Source organism: Candida tropicalis, assembly GCF_000006335.3.
Source record: "Candida tropicalis MYA-3404 genomic scaffold supercont3.1, whole genome shotgun sequence".
Classification (NCBI taxonomy): Eukaryota; Fungi; Ascomycota; class Pichiomycetes; order Serinales; family Debaryomycetaceae; genus Candida; species Candida tropicalis.
Genome location: NW_003020038.1, coordinates 1,695,574 through 1,712,236, shown reverse-complemented (window position 1 = coordinate 1,712,236; position 16,663 = coordinate 1,695,574). Strand labels below are relative to the sequence as shown.

General features: G+C 38.6%; 6 protein-coding genes across 6 annotated transcripts; 4 read left to right on the top strand and 2 right to left on the bottom strand. All coding sequences in view use genetic code 12, as the record gives it.

The window, feature by feature from the left end:
- Nucleotides 1-74: 74 nt before the first annotated feature.
- On the top strand, nucleotides 75-1,412 carry CTRG_00755 (C48 family peptidase; the record flags this gene model as incomplete). Its single annotated transcript, XM_002545928.1, has 1 exon — nucleotides 75-1,412. One exon carries the CDS (start codon nucleotides 75-77, stop codon nucleotides 1,410-1,412), a length of 1,338 nt encoding a protein of 445 aa, XP_002545974.1.
- A 40-nt stretch (nucleotides 1,413-1,452) lies between these two features.
- On the bottom strand, nucleotides 1,453-4,056 carry CTRG_00754 (uncharacterized protein; the record flags this gene model as incomplete). Its single annotated transcript, XM_002545927.1, has 1 exon — nucleotides 1,453-4,056. One exon carries the CDS (start codon nucleotides 4,054-4,056, stop codon nucleotides 1,453-1,455), a length of 2,604 nt encoding a protein of 867 aa, XP_002545973.1.
- A 634-nt stretch (nucleotides 4,057-4,690) lies between these two features.
- On the bottom strand, nucleotides 4,691-5,785 carry CTRG_00753 (ATP-binding protein; the record flags this gene model as incomplete). Its single annotated transcript, XM_002545926.1, has 1 exon — nucleotides 4,691-5,785. One exon carries the CDS (start codon nucleotides 5,783-5,785, stop codon nucleotides 4,691-4,693), a length of 1,095 nt encoding a protein of 364 aa, XP_002545972.1.
- Nucleotides 5,786-7,850: 2,065 nt separating this feature from the next.
- Nucleotides 7,851-9,539, top strand: HXT5 (Hxt5p; the record flags this gene model as incomplete). Its single annotated transcript, XM_002545925.1, has 1 exon — nucleotides 7,851-9,539. The coding sequence occupies one exon, from the start codon at nucleotides 7,851-7,853 to the stop codon at nucleotides 9,537-9,539; it is 1,689 nt and encodes a 562-aa protein (XP_002545971.1).
- Nucleotides 9,540-9,907: 368 nt separating this feature from the next.
- CTRG_00751 (uncharacterized protein) lies at nucleotides 9,908-11,005 on the top strand (the record flags this gene model as incomplete). Its single annotated transcript, XM_002545924.1, has 1 exon — nucleotides 9,908-11,005. The coding sequence occupies one exon, from the start codon at nucleotides 9,908-9,910 to the stop codon at nucleotides 11,003-11,005; it is 1,098 nt and encodes a 365-aa protein (XP_002545970.1).
- Nucleotides 11,006-13,421: 2,416 nt separating this feature from the next.
- CTRG_00750 (uncharacterized protein) lies at nucleotides 13,422-14,930 on the top strand (the record flags this gene model as incomplete). Its single annotated transcript, XM_002545923.1, has 1 exon — nucleotides 13,422-14,930. The coding sequence occupies one exon, from the start codon at nucleotides 13,422-13,424 to the stop codon at nucleotides 14,928-14,930; it is 1,509 nt and encodes a 502-aa protein (XP_002545969.1).
- Nucleotides 14,931-16,663: the final 1,733 nt, after the last annotated feature.

Here is a 16,663-nt window from a genome sequence, read left to right as displayed (position 1 = left end):
ATAATGGCAGAGCAAAGAAAAAAAAATTTACAACCAGCATCTTCACTTCTTTCATTCACAACATATTTCCACCAATGGATAACCCACTACTATCCCACGAAAGGTTAGAATTTAACGATAAAGAGATAATCAAACGACCCGATGAACTTCAACCATCAATCATTTACAATGTTATAGCATATATCAAAACATTAATACTATCATTGTTTGTCACTTCTCTGATACATCTCCCGGAACATGATGAAGAAGACGAAGGAAATCATAACAACATCACTTCAGATTCAGATATCGAAATAATTGGCGTCAAGATTGCAAATGACTATCACTTGCTCAGACAACATCGTCGGAATAGCTTCTTGGTTGACGAAAGTGACGGCAGGTATGTGTCACCAAAACCAGTTATCGCACCTGTAGTTCAACCAACAGCCAGATCATCAACTACTTCATATCAATATGGTACCGACTTGTCCATAGCGAAACCAATAAAGTACTCATATGTTCCTACTGAATCTTCGCAGTACATTGGGGAGGTGGATGAAGATTCACCAAGCTTGCTTGACACACCGACCACTCCATACCAACAATCTATTCTAGACTACTATGTACCTACCAAACCAATGTCTATTCATTCGTACTCATTGGTTGACAACTTCATCTCCAACTTATACATTGATAAGATTTCATCGGTATACCAACAAAGCCATGACAAATTGCAAGAATTGATAACCAAGAAACGACTTGAGTCAGTTAGTTTGATCAAACCATTGGCGGCAGATCAGTTGTCACAAGTCACCAGTATCTGGAGACAAAGAGCCAAAGTTGTCAACTCCAATTACCAGATTGATATCACCACGCTGGACTTGCAAACTCTAAGAGAGCCAAGCTGGTTGAATGATAATGTAATTGATTATTATTTCAATTTGATCATGAATGCACACCCAGACATTTTTGGATGGACAACGCATTTCTACACCGCGTTGGAAAGTAAGGGATACACCGGTGTGCAGAGATGGGCAAGGAGGAAAAAAGTCAACTTGTTTGAAAAGTCCAAGGTATTGGTGCCCGTGAATATATCCAACACTCATTGGGCATTAGCAGTTATCGATAATCTTGAAAAAACCATTTCCTATTATGATTCCTTGAATACAGTGGGAAACCCCCGTGCCGTGCAGAACTTAGCTATATACATGGACGGAGAAGCCAACAGATTGAACCGTGACAAAATCACATATGAACTAATCCCACACGTCAAGAGCCCTCAACAGAAGAATGGATCAGACTGTGGTGTGTTCACCTGTACTGCTGCTAGATATATCGCAGAGAACAAGCCATTAGGGTACAGTCAAAACGACATGAAAGTGATCAGAAGAAGAATGGTCTACGAAATTCTCGAAAATAAGTTACTAGATTGAATATATATATATATATATATAGACAGATACACACGGAGTCTTAGAACTTTATCCCAAGAAACGATGTGTTCTTTGATTGGCTGTCGGCTGCTACCTCTGCCGCCTTCTTTTCATACTCTACGATCTTGGCACTGGATGCTTCGATCTTCTTTGACAAATACTCTATTCTGCCGTCTACTTTGCCAATCTTGTAAATCTTCTCCAACTCGTCCTCCATCTTCTGGATCTTGGTCACTTCAACACCAATCAAGGCTGTGATGTAATCAGTCTCATACAACTGCCAGATACGTCTGTCACCAATGATATTCTCAAACGCAGCCTTGAACAACGGTCTTCCGGTCGAGATCTTGGACAACACCCCCTTGTCACGCTGAAGTGAAATGAGATCATACTTCTCCAATGTCGTCAATGTCTCTATGGTCTCCTTGTTGGCCTTGAACAATGGCAGTTTCACCAACTCTAGGAAGTTGATTGTCTCACACTGGGTCAACAATTTCATGATCAACCACACCTGAGCAGCGTTCCATGTGCTGTCCCCAGCCCCAAACTTGTGGTGGCTGCTTAAAAAGAAAGTGGTGATCAATTCAGCCGCTTGTGTGATCATTTCATGGACGGCTTGTTCCGGACTCTCTCCTGACTTCAACCGTCTGATAAACGACTGCAAGTCCAACATTCTGCCCCCGAGCGGCTTAAGACAGGCATCTAAAGGACCCGTGTCCTTGATCTTGAGAGCATCACAAACATACTGTTTCGAGCTTGTCATTGATGCATCCGACAACGAAATATCCTTAAACACCTGGTTGGGCAAAGCATCGTTCAAAAGTTGGACAGACCCAATGTCGGCTGTCAAAATGATCACATGCGCAATGTTGTTCTGCACCAACCCCGATGCCCACTCAGCTAACAACGGGTAAACAAAGTCGTTCAGCCGGACATCTGCACGGCGAGCAAACTGGTTCAACACAATGACCGGTTTCGATTCTGGTCGCTGTTGTAAAAAGTCCTCTTCACGGAGTATTTCAAGCTTCTCGTCATCCTTCAATCTCTTGTTTCGGCGCTCCACACTCTTGACATACTTCTTGTACTCACTGTTGGTGATCTTGCGGATGGCTTGTGTTGCCAACAGGAACATGTTCTTGATCTGTGTCTCCTTGCTCTCGCTCAAACCAGACTTTTGTCCCGTCAACCCCTGGACCCCCAAATCAACAAACCTGGAAACCGTGTTGGTCCATGTGAACACTGGGAAATACCCGAGCTGTGTAGCTGCTGTATCGATCAAGTTGTTGTCTGATCGAGATTTGCCCAATTTGTCACATTCAACGACCAACACCTTCTTGTTCAACTTGTCGTCTCTGCTCAACGTGTGGTCCAACACAAATTCCTCCTTACCAGACCCCTGTGGTCCCTTGACTACGATAAAAGTGTTGGCATTCTCCATGATCCATAATTGCAACTGCTTAGACTTCTCGTACCTCTCGATCCAGAACATGCTGCTCTCCTTCTGCATGTCACGCACAGACGGGCCATCTCCACTTCCATCGTCTTCCTCACCGTCCGATGAACCACCATTGGTTGTAACACGGGCCACCTCGTGTATTTGCTGGTCGATATAGTCATACCCACTGTACATCCAGTCCACGATTGTCCTGTAAGGCACGTACAAGTACTTGAACCATCTGTTCTGCTTGATCTGCTCAAACGTCTTACCACTGTGGAGTATCTTGTACTCAATAAACCATTCTCTGATGGGATCAAAAATCAAAACGGCAAATGTGGCCAAGAGGGCAATCAATATTGGAATAGCAATCTTCGTATGGTTGGAAAGCACATTCGCTAAGAAGTTGTTTCTAGGAATAGGAACAAACTGGATGTGGAGAACAGTTTTGCCGCCATTCAACAGCATACCCGTGATACAGTGTTTGGCACAAACAGCAGCCGACATGCTATGGAAGTAGATAAACGCTTCGCTTGGACCAGGCTGGATATCGTTAATCAACCCGTACCGTCTGAACAACACATACAACTCTTCTTCCGTCAACGGGTCCCCTTCAAACTTGACGGAGATCTTGGTGCTAGGGAACCGTTTCATATCCTCAATCCACGGCACACCTTTGACAGAATACACGTTTGGAGCGGTGCCCCACACATAACTCAACATACGAGATACAACATTAGCATTGCTTCTTTTCTCATCATTGTTGCGTACGTTCTGGCGAATCTCCTCAATGAACTTCGTGGCCTCCACATCAGGCGGGTAGCTGAACTTGACAAAGACTCCAGAGTCTCTCTTCAATGAAACAAACTCGGTGATAGTGGATCCAGCTGGTAAAGGTGTCGACAAATTCCATACCTTCTGTTTCAATTTCTCATCATCAAACTTTCTGACCCATGGGAATGTGAACCTGGACAAGTACTGTGCGAGTCGATTGTGTGAGACGGTAAATGGGTAGATGTGGTCGTAGTACAACAACACCTCACTATGTTTCTTATCAATTACTCCGGTGGTGGAGGCAGAATTATCAGATTCCGTGGTGTCTGACTCCTTCTTTAACTTTTCAAGATCCGTCGAGTAGAACCTCAATTGGGATGTGGGATATAGTAGCGGACGCCATGCAATTGGCCGTCTCACTAGCTGAACTAACATTTTATGTAGAGTATGTAGAAAGAAGAAAAGAAGGCAAAGAAGTGGAACCAGATGTTTATTGCTATTTTTTTTTCTGGTGTGAGTTGGATTGCGCAACAGTGGAATAACGGAATAACGGATCAAGAGCAACCATTGCTATCGCTCAATACTAATAAGATGTCTCAAACTAATTATCAGCCAGTAATATAACGTTACCAGTTTCGACTCCCATAGCGTATTACTATATTTTTCCTTGTGAATACTGTAAGAGAAGAAGCCAAATTAGTCGTGAATGTCGCTTTAGGCCTCGCTTTGAATCATTATACCACCGAGAAAAAGGTATAAGGATCTTCGAAGAGGCCGTTGGTAAAATCAGAGATGTACATGTGGGTTGCAAAAGATAAGTAATGTATATTCAGTTGTCCATATACACTAGTCTGTGGTTGTTGTGGTTGTTGTGGTTCAAGAAGAAGAAGAAAAGTTGCAAGAACATGAAAAATTTTTTTTCTCTTTTCTCTACCACAGACCAGAAGACGTCTACCACTCATCGTTACACATATTGTGCACACACGCACTACCCCAATAGTGTCTAGCTGAGAAATCAGTCAGTTTATATTTCTATACATATATACAAACATACACACACGCACTTACACTAGTCGACAGCTACACTTGGAATAGAGTCTGCTGTTTTGACAAAGTCTGACGTCCTGAGGGGTCTCACAGGCAAGTTGTCGTTGTCGTCTCGGCTCAATTTCCCGCTCTTGTAGTTGTAGTTCTCCTTGATGTACTCTCTCACCGGTATGATGGCTGCCTCACGACACATCTCCCTAAGGTCAGACCCACTGTATCCTCGTGTGTTGGCAACAATCGTTTCTAAATCAAAGTCCTGCTCGTCCAATTTGGCATCCTTCAATATCTTGTTCAAGATCGATGTTCTCTGTGACGCATCAGGCTTGCCAATGGCAAATGTCTTTGGCATTCTTCTCAAAAACGCCTCGTCGATATCATTCTTTCTATTAGTGGCGCCCAACACCATGATCTGTCCATTCGACTTTAACCCATCCCACAAGGTCATAAACTCGGCTTTCAACATTGCACTCACCTCATGATCTGTCGACGAACGGTCTCGCAAGAACGAGTCAATCTCATCAATAAAAATAATGCATGGCTGCAACTTGTTGGCCAACGAGAAGATCGCATCGGTGATCTTGTTCGACTCACCATACCACTTATCCATGATGCTCGACATTCTGATCAGCAAAAAGAATGCTCCGCTCTCCTTGGCAATGGCTTTGGCCAACATGGTTTTACCACACCCCGGTGGTCCATAAAACAATACCCCCTTTGGTGACTGGATAAGACTCAGGTGTGCTGCAAACAATTCTGGTTCTGTCAACGGCAAGATCACCGCCTCTCTGAGTTCGTCTATGATGTCATGCAATCCACCAATGTCCTCAAACGTGACGGATATTTCTTCTGGAGTCACCAACGAGTTCAACAATGCTTTCTCGTACTGGTTGAACGACACTTCCTTCAAGTGCGGGTTGCTCGCTTGGATCTTCTTTAGCACACCACTGCCTTTCTTTTCACTCTCCTTGTTCTTGACGGTGCTGTCCAAGTAGTCGTTGAGAATCGTGTTGACAATGTAGTACACAGAGAGCCCTGCGCTGGCCAAGATCACTAGGTCGCCTAGAACTTTCAAGTCTACTTTGAACTTGCCAAAATCTATTTTGAATCCGTTAATCATGTTGGTTAATCTCGGTGTCTGCAGATGTAGTTGTGTGTTTCCCGAATGCAAATTTCACGGGTTTCAGCTCTTTCCATTTCGGTCGTTTTTTTTTTGTTTGCCAGTGCAAGACAGAGAGAGAAAGAGAGTCCCCATAATGTGTGTCCAATTTTTTGTTCATGCGTGCACTACTTTCATGGAAACAAGCAACAACATGTCAGGGATAATTCATCAGGTCTATTAATTCTAAAACAACTGATAAAGTTCAGATCTGATGGGAGTCAGCAAAATTGTAAATTCTTATTCAACAGGGGTTGAGGTATCTAAAGAATATTCTTTATATTGGAATTTCGACACGACCTATAATATCGCGACACAATATCTTTATAAATTATGCCACCTAGATTGTTATTACTTTTATATCTATCTTTTCTTTAATCAATCAATCTACTTTATATCTTTTATACTATATTAGAATATATTATATATACTCTACCACCCTATTATAGTTCAGTTATATTATATCTCCCCCTTCCGTTACCTAATTGAAGACTACCAAGAGGTATCCAGACTGAAGTGTTGTATTATCATAACCTAGGAAACCACAGGGTTGGGGATACGACGAAATTGACACTAAAATACATTATTGCTTGAGTCTGGACTCGTCGTGCACGCACGAGATCTACTCACCAACTCGTTAATCATTTATTAATCATGCAACTTCTTATATTACCTTGGGGTATTGTTCCATTTAATCTATATTATGTATATAAATAAAAAAAAAGCACCCCATTTTCTTTAAAACAAAGTTCATCCGGGAAAGACATACGGTGAAGGAGTACAGGCTGATGAAACCTAGCGGCTACACAAACACACATTTCTCCAATTTTTTTAACTAAATTGCACAATGCAAATAAGCCACCCCTTTGGGGAGAGGACATAACCGGAAAATTTGAACAATGTTCCGCTATGAATTAGTTGGACAAGAAAGCAAAACAATTATAAAATACGTTTGACTGGTTGTTCCCTCCAATGCTCAAAGATGCTCGGAATATTTGCAGTCAGATCGGAACAACTGGGCTCAGTGCCCCTAACAATACCTACTGGTTACCCCTTAAGCATATAACTGTTAAATAATAATAATAATATTGGTAATCATTAGAAAAGAAAAATAATACTTCTATTGTAAAGTGGATCTGCCCCTCCTCCACGCCTGTGGGCAAATTCAACAACTAAAATAACCCAACATCTCACAAAGACTCAGTTTCTCCGCAATGCAAGAGGAATAGACTAATCGAGAGCGTCACAATAACGCAACCAGCCAATAGGAGCATTCTCGCACAACACATTGAAATGTCACAAACGGATTTTTATCAGTAGACACGAGAGAGGAATGGGCGTACTTTACCAAAATGACTCTGAATTAAATTAATGCAGCTATGTGGAGAAGGACGTTACACAAACCGGAAAAACCAACAACAGAACAATGAAAGAAAGAAAGTCCTCACGGAGTGGAGGATTAAAACACGACGAGCCGAAAGGGCACTACGATGGGGTATGTACACATTTATCTGATTCACCACTGGTTGGTATCACTCTATGAGTCCGGGTTATGAAAAATTGGTCGAAAGTGCTCTTGCCGGGGGTGTGGGACGTGGCTGAAACTGAATCTCCCGCCTCCCTCCAGCGTCCTCCACTTTTTTGTAGCCTTGTGTGCAGCTAAAATCAACAGAAAAGAAATGATGCTTTTCTTTTTTTTTTTGCTTTTTGCTTTTTGCTTTTCTCACCACAATTTTTCCGTACTGCCGCAAATTAAATTACACATAATCCTAAATTACTCCGGAATTTAGTTTAGTTATTCCAGGTTTAGATATTCCACCTGTGTGAAGAACTGGAGAAAACACGGAGCAAAAATTTTCTTTGTCTCCATCTCTGATCCATTAGCAATGTTGGAAACTAAGAGTATAAATACTGATGCCATTTTCCAGTTTGAAAAACCCATTCCACGTCTTCTTTTCTTTTCCTCATCTATTCAACTATTACAACTGCTACTACAACAACATCAACTAATAACAACAACAACAACATGTCTGCAGATTCCATTGAAAAGGCATCTGACATGTTTGCTGAAACAAACAACTCCTTTGACAAAGGTACCAAGCCAAAATACGAACACGACGAAGGGTTGGAGTTCGGTGAAGACTTTGATTTCGATGGTGAGTTTGCCAAGTACGCTGCCATGGGTGAAGCTGAAAAACAGTCCGGTACTTTCATGACCAACTTGAAGAGACTTGAGTTCCCTCTCCACATCAACCCAGACAAAATGGTCACCATTCTTGGTATTTTCGCTGCTGCCGCCGGTATCCTTTCCGGTCTTGATCAATCGCTTATCAGTGGTGCCCAGATTGGGATGGACAAAGCCTTGCATTTCAACAGCCACGAGAACTCGTTGGTGTCGTCCTTGATGCCTTTGGGTGCGGTTGCTGGGTCCATTCTCCTTACCCCGTTGCAAAAGCTTGGCCGTAAGAATGCCCTTATTGCTTCCTGTATCATGTACACCATTGGTGCCATCTTGTGTGCTGCATCTCCGATCCCTAAACACTTGGGTGACGGGAGCTACGACAACACCAGATCCAGAGACGTGATGTACGCCGGTCGTTTCCTTTTGGGTGTGGGTGTCGGTGTCGAAGGTGGTGGTGTCGGTGTGTACATTGCTGAGTCTGTTCCTAGTAAGAGAAGAGGGGGCATCACCTCCGGGTACCAGATGGCCATTGCGTTGGGTGAAATCATGGGTTATGCTGTTGCTGCGATCTTCTTCGAGGTCCATGCTGGCTGGCGTTACATGCTTGGTTCCTCGTTGGTCTTCTCCACTCTTTTGCTTATCGGTCTTTTGTTCTTGCCTGAGTCACCCCGCTACTTGGCCTTCAAAGGTAAGATTGGTGAAGCATTCAACGTGTTTGCCAGATTGAGAAACGTGGACGACAAATACAGCAAGATCGAGTTTGTGCAAATGATCCAGGCCGCTGAAGCCGAGCGTGAGTTGCGTCTCACCAAGAGCAGATTTGGTGTGTGGAGCGAGTTGTTCACTGTCCCAAGAAACCGCCGTGCTTTGGTCTACGGTGTCATGATGATCTCCTTAGGTCAGTTGACCGGTATCAATGCTGTCATGTATTACTTGTCCACCTTGATGATCAGAATCGGTTTCACCACCAAGAACGCCGTGTTCATGTCCCTTGTTGGTGGTGGTGCATTGTTCCTTGGTACCATTCCGGCCGTGTTGTACATGGACAGATTTGGTCGTCGTGTGTGGGGTTACAATCTTGTTGGTTTCTTTATCGGGTTGGTCTTGGTTGGTGTCGGTTACTCGATCAACATTGAAACCAACTTGCCTGCCGCCGAGGGTGTGTATCTTACTGGTCTTATCTTGTACATGGGGTTCTTTGGTTCCTATGCCTGCTTGACCTGGGTTGTTCCGTCTGAGTCCTTCTCCATCGGTACCAGATCCCAAGGGATGACCATCTGTTCTGCCTTGTTGTACTTGTGGGCATTCACTGTCACCTACAACTTCAACCGTATGAAGGTTGCGTTCACTTACACCGGTTTGACTATTGGTTTCTATGGTGGTATCGCATTCCTTGGTTTCTTCTACCAAGTCATGTTCATGCCAGAAACTAAAGGTAAGACTTTGGAAGAAATCGATGCTATTTTCGAAAAACCATCCAGACAACTTGTCAAGGAAAACATTAGAGGATTAAAGAGATTCTGGGGTCGTTAGAGGCATCTAGAAACTCGGATCTGTATTTTATTCAATTCTTCACTGTATAGTGCTTTACATTCTTACATATTTAGTTTTATCTTTATTGTATAATATAATTTTTAAATAATATGATTAATGCTCCTTTTTTTATGTATATATAAATTATGTTGAAAGTAGATTGACTTCTATGTTATACCACGAGTTAGCAGTTGATGATATTGAATTTAGAACAGTTGTAGGCAAAAAGAAGTTGTGGGTGCTCACACACTACGGAGAATGTTTGAGAAACATCAGCCGAAAAAAAAAATCTCACTCAAAATTTTTCGCTCAACACTATCAACAAAACAGTAGAAGACACACACAGCAACAACAACATCAAGAACATAATGGACGATTCGTTTTACTTTGCCCTACTAAGGGTTTCGGTAGCACAAATATTAAAAGCAAATGGATTTGATAAATGTAAACCATCAACGTTAAACGTGGTCACAGATTTGTATTTACAAGTTTTCCAAAACGCTATTAAAGAAAGTCTTAAATGTAGTAATTTGAGAACAAAATCTAATTCACCAGAGATACAAGATGTAACACAGGCATTGATAAATACAGGAGTTTTTAAAGTGAAAGAACTGACAAGAATTCATGACAAGTATTTTGAAGAAAGTAAATATAATACAAAGTCTGTTGAGTCGCTTAAAGAATGGTGTGCCAGAAGTGAACAATTTGCCATTGAGAAAAAATTGAACGAATTACCCAATAATTTAATTAAAAATTTAATAGAAAAAAGAAAATTGGATATTGATGATGGGGAATCGGATTTGGCTAAACGAAAAAGAAAACATAAGGAACGACAAGAGTTTTACAATCAGTTGAAGTTAAATGATGATCAACAACAACGAAAAGTAGATGAAGATGAACTAAATGAGGATATAATAACTGAGAAAGATAAGTTGAATTGGTTTAATTACTTGATTGAAAAAGATCTAAAATTGGGACATGATTTGAAATTCTTGAATACGGACCCTATAATCGTTAAAGAATTTCTAAAATACCAGAATAATTATAAATTCCATCCCATCGATACCAGTGGGAACAAAAAAGAGAAGCATAATAATTGGGACAGGATACAGAATCATTTGAAGCACATGAACAAGACAGACCATATTGTGAGTGAGGTTACAGCCGAAGAAGCCAATGCCAACGATAGTGAGAAAGACTTGATGGCATCGTTAGAGAAGTTGTCAACATTATTACCTTATAATTTACAGTATGATCAGAATTTATTGGAAGATGATTTAACGAAATTTTGCAAGGCTGAGGAGGAACCAGTTTTATCATCTGAAGAAGAGGAAGATGAACAAATGGTACAAAATGAAGAAGTGCAACCAGAGATGAATAACCTGATTTTCGCCGAAGATAATAATCCAAACATGTTAGTTGATAATGAGGAGTTGGGTGGTGAGAATAGTCTAATTTTTATGTAATATATTTAGGTTAATAATAGGAAATACACCTCTATTATCTGCTCACCCTTCGTATAATTTTTGCAATCGTTGGACGAAATAAAGAGAAAACGTACAACTAGGGCGTGTCGTACCCACCTCTCTTCCGCTACGGGGGTTTTTATCATGAGACTGGAACATTCATACAAAGAAAAAGAGAGACAATAAAGTGGAGATGATTAATTTATTTAACTCTTGGCTTCATAGAACAGTTTCTCCATTTTTTATTTATTGATTTATTTATTGATTTATGGCGATTCGTTGTGTCGATTGATTGTAAGTTTTAATTTTGTCAATTTGTATTGTTCAAGAGCCCACTTCAAACGTTCTGACCAGTGCTGTTATTCCCCCCCGGATTTGCCATACAGTAAATGTGCAGTCAAAATTTTACTTTTTGTATTGCTTTTCAGATTTTAGTTTTTATATTCATTTGCAATTTTAATTTTAGGCAGTGCAAAATATACATCAATTCGCCGAAATGTCTACATATACAAGCTTAACGATAATAGAAAAGCCCAAATATCAATCAAACAAACAAAAAAAAACCACCATCGTATGATGTAGACAATTTGATGTAAAATTTTTAGATTAATAGACTGATTAATTTTCTTCTTTGTATTCTTCTTCTTCTTCTTCTTCTTCTCCTGATTTGTTATAAAAGAAGATTTAGTTATTTTTTTATTGTCTCTATTGTTTAAGATCTAGTTCGGCATTAATTACTTTTCATGCATGCAACTTGTTCTACGAGAATGTTGATGGGAAAAAAATGGTCGTGCAAGTGTGCCTAATGAGCTGCAATCTGAATTTTACCCTTTTGGGAATAAATATTGATGAATTTTTTTTAGTAATACCATTATTTTACCTGTTTTAGTCTTTTTAATTTTAAACTTTTACGTTTATTCTAGTTCTCTTTTTTTTTCATACATACATCCATTATTACTAACGAAATAGAGTCAACTTTTTACATCTCTAACAATACAGTAGTTGTTCATTATATGCAGCATCATAATTTGTGACCGTCGTTAAGAAAGCCCTTATTGGTTGACTATGACACGGTTGTGAGGAGATCCCTGTCAGGGGAGAGAAAGAGAGGATGGATGTTTTAATTTGATTGCTCTGATGAGTTTTCATTATGTTTGACTTGAAAGGATTTAGGTCTGCAAAATGAGTTCATCGCTAATCATAAATGTCCCCATTGCATTTTTATAGGAATATAGCAAATAAAATCAAACACACTTTAACTTTTAAAGTATTTTAAAAGGGGAAACTAAAGAATGATGATTTTTTATTCTTTCTTTTTATCTTTGTATTTAGTGCTCAATACTGAAATGATTATAAAACCTTCTCTTTCTTTAAACATTGACAATTGGAATTTTTTAGAAATGACACAAAGGAAATAAAATGTAACGACGCGTCTTGAATAGTAAATGTAGAGTATTTTCTTATTGTTGTTGAGTTTTATTATTCATTCAAATAATGAAGTGTGTTAAATTGCATCTACCCCCTTTTAATCCCAAGTTACTTTTTTGTTAAATAACTGGAGTCGTTTAAAACTAAACTTTTTGATTAGGCGGGTTATATGTTCTGGTTCATATCTGGAACAACAACCAAAAAAACAAAAAAAAAATAACTAAAAAGCAAAAAAATCAGTTACATTTAATTTCATCATCAGTTTGTACTTTTTTTTTATATTATTTTAAATCGCTCAATCTTATATATATAAGGAATATAGTTTCACAAGAGTTTCATAATTTTTTGTTTTTTTTGTTTTCATAATTGACCATATAATTCCTTTCAAATTCTCCTATTATAATATTGATTCTTTCCAACTAGTAGATGGCAATATAGTATATCAACATTATCATCACCATCATCATTTATTCAAGGACTTTCAACTACAAATCCAATTTCTCAACTACTCGTTTTCCTATAAGTGAATATTGTATTAGTGAGTCCCCTACTAGCAAGAACAATTATTCCCAAATCATATAATCTCAATAAGAAAAACAAAAAGACCTAGTAGTATTCACGCCTTGTCTTTCATTAGTTAATATTTCCTTTCATCAATTAAATTACACGCACACCACCAGCATATCCGAGGCAAGTGACCCAAAGCCATCAATTTTATCCTCGCGTCCTTTTTCATTTTATTTTGTGCGCGCTACACACTACTTCCACCACACGCACTTCCACCAGCAATTACGTAAAGGGAAGGAAAGAAAAAAAAAATTATCAACAGAAAACTTCTAAAAAAAGCCTACCAATTATCCCACTGATAACAAGTTTCATTTGAGATTTTTGTTCAGTTATATTTTACCATCCCTTTCTTTAATTAAGACATTACCTACATTATCCTTGACAACTTATACACACATTTATAGACCATAAATTTTGCATTATGATTAACAAAAACTTTAATTTGCTGCTTAAATTAAGCAAAACCGATTTCCCACCACCAGGGGTTGGGTTCGGAAACAATTCAAGACCATTCACACCCGTGGATCAAACCATGAAGACACCCCTTGATGCCCCTCAACAGTTCTTTCCTATAGTTCCACAACAACAACAACAAATGAGTGGTCTGGAATTTTCGCTTAATCCGGCTGGGAACTCAATATACCAGAATCCAAGAGACAATGAGTCAGACGATATTCTTACCGATATAGATGAACCAAATGGATTCTACAAGAAGAATTTTACTTTATTTTTTACTAGTCATTTTGATCAAGTGTTATTGACTATATATTCCAATGTTTTATCACTGCCGACTACAACACCGTTTCTGGGTACTATTCCTCCAAGTGGATTGGTGAGTCGAGTTGCAAATGAAACCATTAAAGAATTGATAAAAAATACTGCATCCAACAATGCCCCACAATACGATCAGTTCAATATCATAAACAGAGATTGTCTCAAGAGTCATGAGTACCAGCCAATCATTTTGCAATTGATAAGAAAAAGATTATTAGAATTGTGTCATAGTAGGTCCAATTCAAACAATAAGCTTCCAGAATCAACATCAATTCAAGTAAGTGGCACATCAACCAGAAGTTCAGTGTCAAACTTGTCCCTTAATGAAGCCAACTTACAAAACTACAATGCATCTAATTCCAGTGCTGTCAATTTGGCAAGATCGAGGTCGTCTTCAATTAACTTGAGAAAACAATCTTTGACTAGAAACAATTCAAATAATTGGTTGCATGTTGGTAATATAAGTAACTTGCGACCAGTAGGAAATCCAGATTTCAATATCAGTACGGATTCTTTGCAATCCATGCAAGACCATGTTCCTCAATCAATGATCAACAGAACAAGCTACAACAACAACTTTAACAATTCCAACACATCCAATGTGGGACAGTTGAATTCCATGATGATGGATTATCATATCACTCCACCCACTTCACACAAAGGATCTGTTTCATCTGCTATTACCCCACCATTTAGTGTTGTTCAAAATTCAATTCCAGCTTCATATGAATCCGAAGAGTTTTATTTTTTACAAAGATCAAGGTCTTCGTCCAGAGGCAATAATTTTCCACATGCCCTTAATATCAATACCGATATGTCCAATCTTCAATCAATGAATTCGATGCAAGGGTTTTCTAATGGTAATCCAAGAAGTGCCGGAGGAATTGCTTTGGATTCTCCATTTTTATCTGCCACCACTCCAGGTGATGAATATTTCCCAGGATTCCCACTTCCCAACAACAATAACAACAGCAATACTAACCAAAGCAATGGGGCAGCCACTCCTTCCACGCCAACTGGTATGCAAAATAACTTTGATCAAGCGTTTTCAGCACCACCATCATCTGGTGATTCATCTAAGATCAATATACCTAATCAATACACTTTGAGTGAGAAAAAGAGAGATTCATTGAAAATGAAACGTGGTATACATTAGGCCGCAAAAAAAAGAACCAAAAATAAAAAGATAATTCAGAATACCCCCTCCCCCCCCCCATTTCTGATTTCAACCACATACACTTTGTGACGATTCTTCAGAAAACCGAAAATACCGCCTAAATTAGATGCAAAATTTCAAAACGTGCTTGGAACCATCACAAAAATAACAAAAAAGAGTATGTTTGACTGTGTTCCATGACTAAAAAAAAAAAAAAATAAAATAAAAATAAGAAAAAAACTGGGAGAGTATTGATTCATTTCCAACCAATTGTAATTGCATTTGAAAGGAACTTAAGGTGAATTGAATTGAACAGAGTTCAATTCCTTCATCGTATGTGTATTGAATGACCATCTTACTTCATACTTGATTTTATATCACTTTATTTTTTTTTACCATTTGTATATAGTGAATAGATAGTCAAAAAGAAAAGAGAATACACATAACCATTGATACCCGATGTCATAAGATACTTCTACAAAAGCTAATATTATCCCGTCGGAGGTTCCATGAACTCATGATTAACCATTAACAACAGTTGTCCGCGATGATGATTATGATGATCGCTTATTTTCCTCAATTGGGGGAAAGCATTCCATACATCCGAAGTAATTATACTGCTTACATAAGCGGCGAGTTGAAAACAAGAAATTATAGAAGTCAAGAAGACAAAAAAGAAATTAAAAAGGAAGAGAAAGAGAAAGTAGAATACGGTAATTGAAGGGACATAGGACGTTCATATACTTTACAATGAATTATAATATAATAATGTAACAGAAGAAATGGTTTGTCATTGTTAAAGATAAAAAAAAAAGAATGTACAGTAGTTATATTTCTTCGTTTTATTTTTATTTTGGTCGGGCTCATGAAATTCTTGACTCTACCCAGACAAACTTGAACTCTACGAAGGATGAACATCTTTTCTAACAGACCTATCTCTTTGATCTCTGTAGTTATCAAACAATAGTAGTAGAGTAAACTTTATTATAATGATTAATAGAAACATAGTTAACTCTCAACAAAAAATGGTTGAGGCTGTGCTATTATTTTTATTTATTTATTTATTAATTTATTTATTCATAAACCCATTCGGGATTATTATTGCTCCAAAAACGGATTTAAATAAAGGTTTGTATATGTAATTTAGAGGGGGAGGACCTAAACACAAAGTTAAACTCATCTGAGTCATGAAGTGGCTGTAGGGTGGGAAACCCATTCAAATACAAAAAAAACGTACACAACACAACCAAAGAACAAACAATCAGCATACAATGTGATTACATATTTTGGTAAATTTGAAAAATTGTTTAAAATGAAAAAAAAATGACTTATGCATAAATACACTTTCCTTTTTTTAGGTTTGTTTGCTTTACTTATTATCAAGTGTGTAATGAATGTACCTTTTTAAAGAATGACGGTTATTAATGGCTAACACATTTGAAGGGGCTTCGCTTTTAATTGACTTTAACGGTTATTAACTGGGCTTTTTTTTTCTTACTTCTTCTTAATTTAATCAGATTTACGGTAGATGTACTTCCTTTTCTTTCTTAGTTAGATCCGATCAAAACGAAAACTAAACCTCATGGTGACGAGTCAAATTCTTGCATTTCATGTAGTGATAACAATTGAGTCAATTGAGTGGTCAATTGATGGAATTGACACAATTGAAGAGGTTGAAAAGGTATGCCCCTCATTATATTATCAGTTCCCTGCTGTTTACGGTCCTCTGTTGA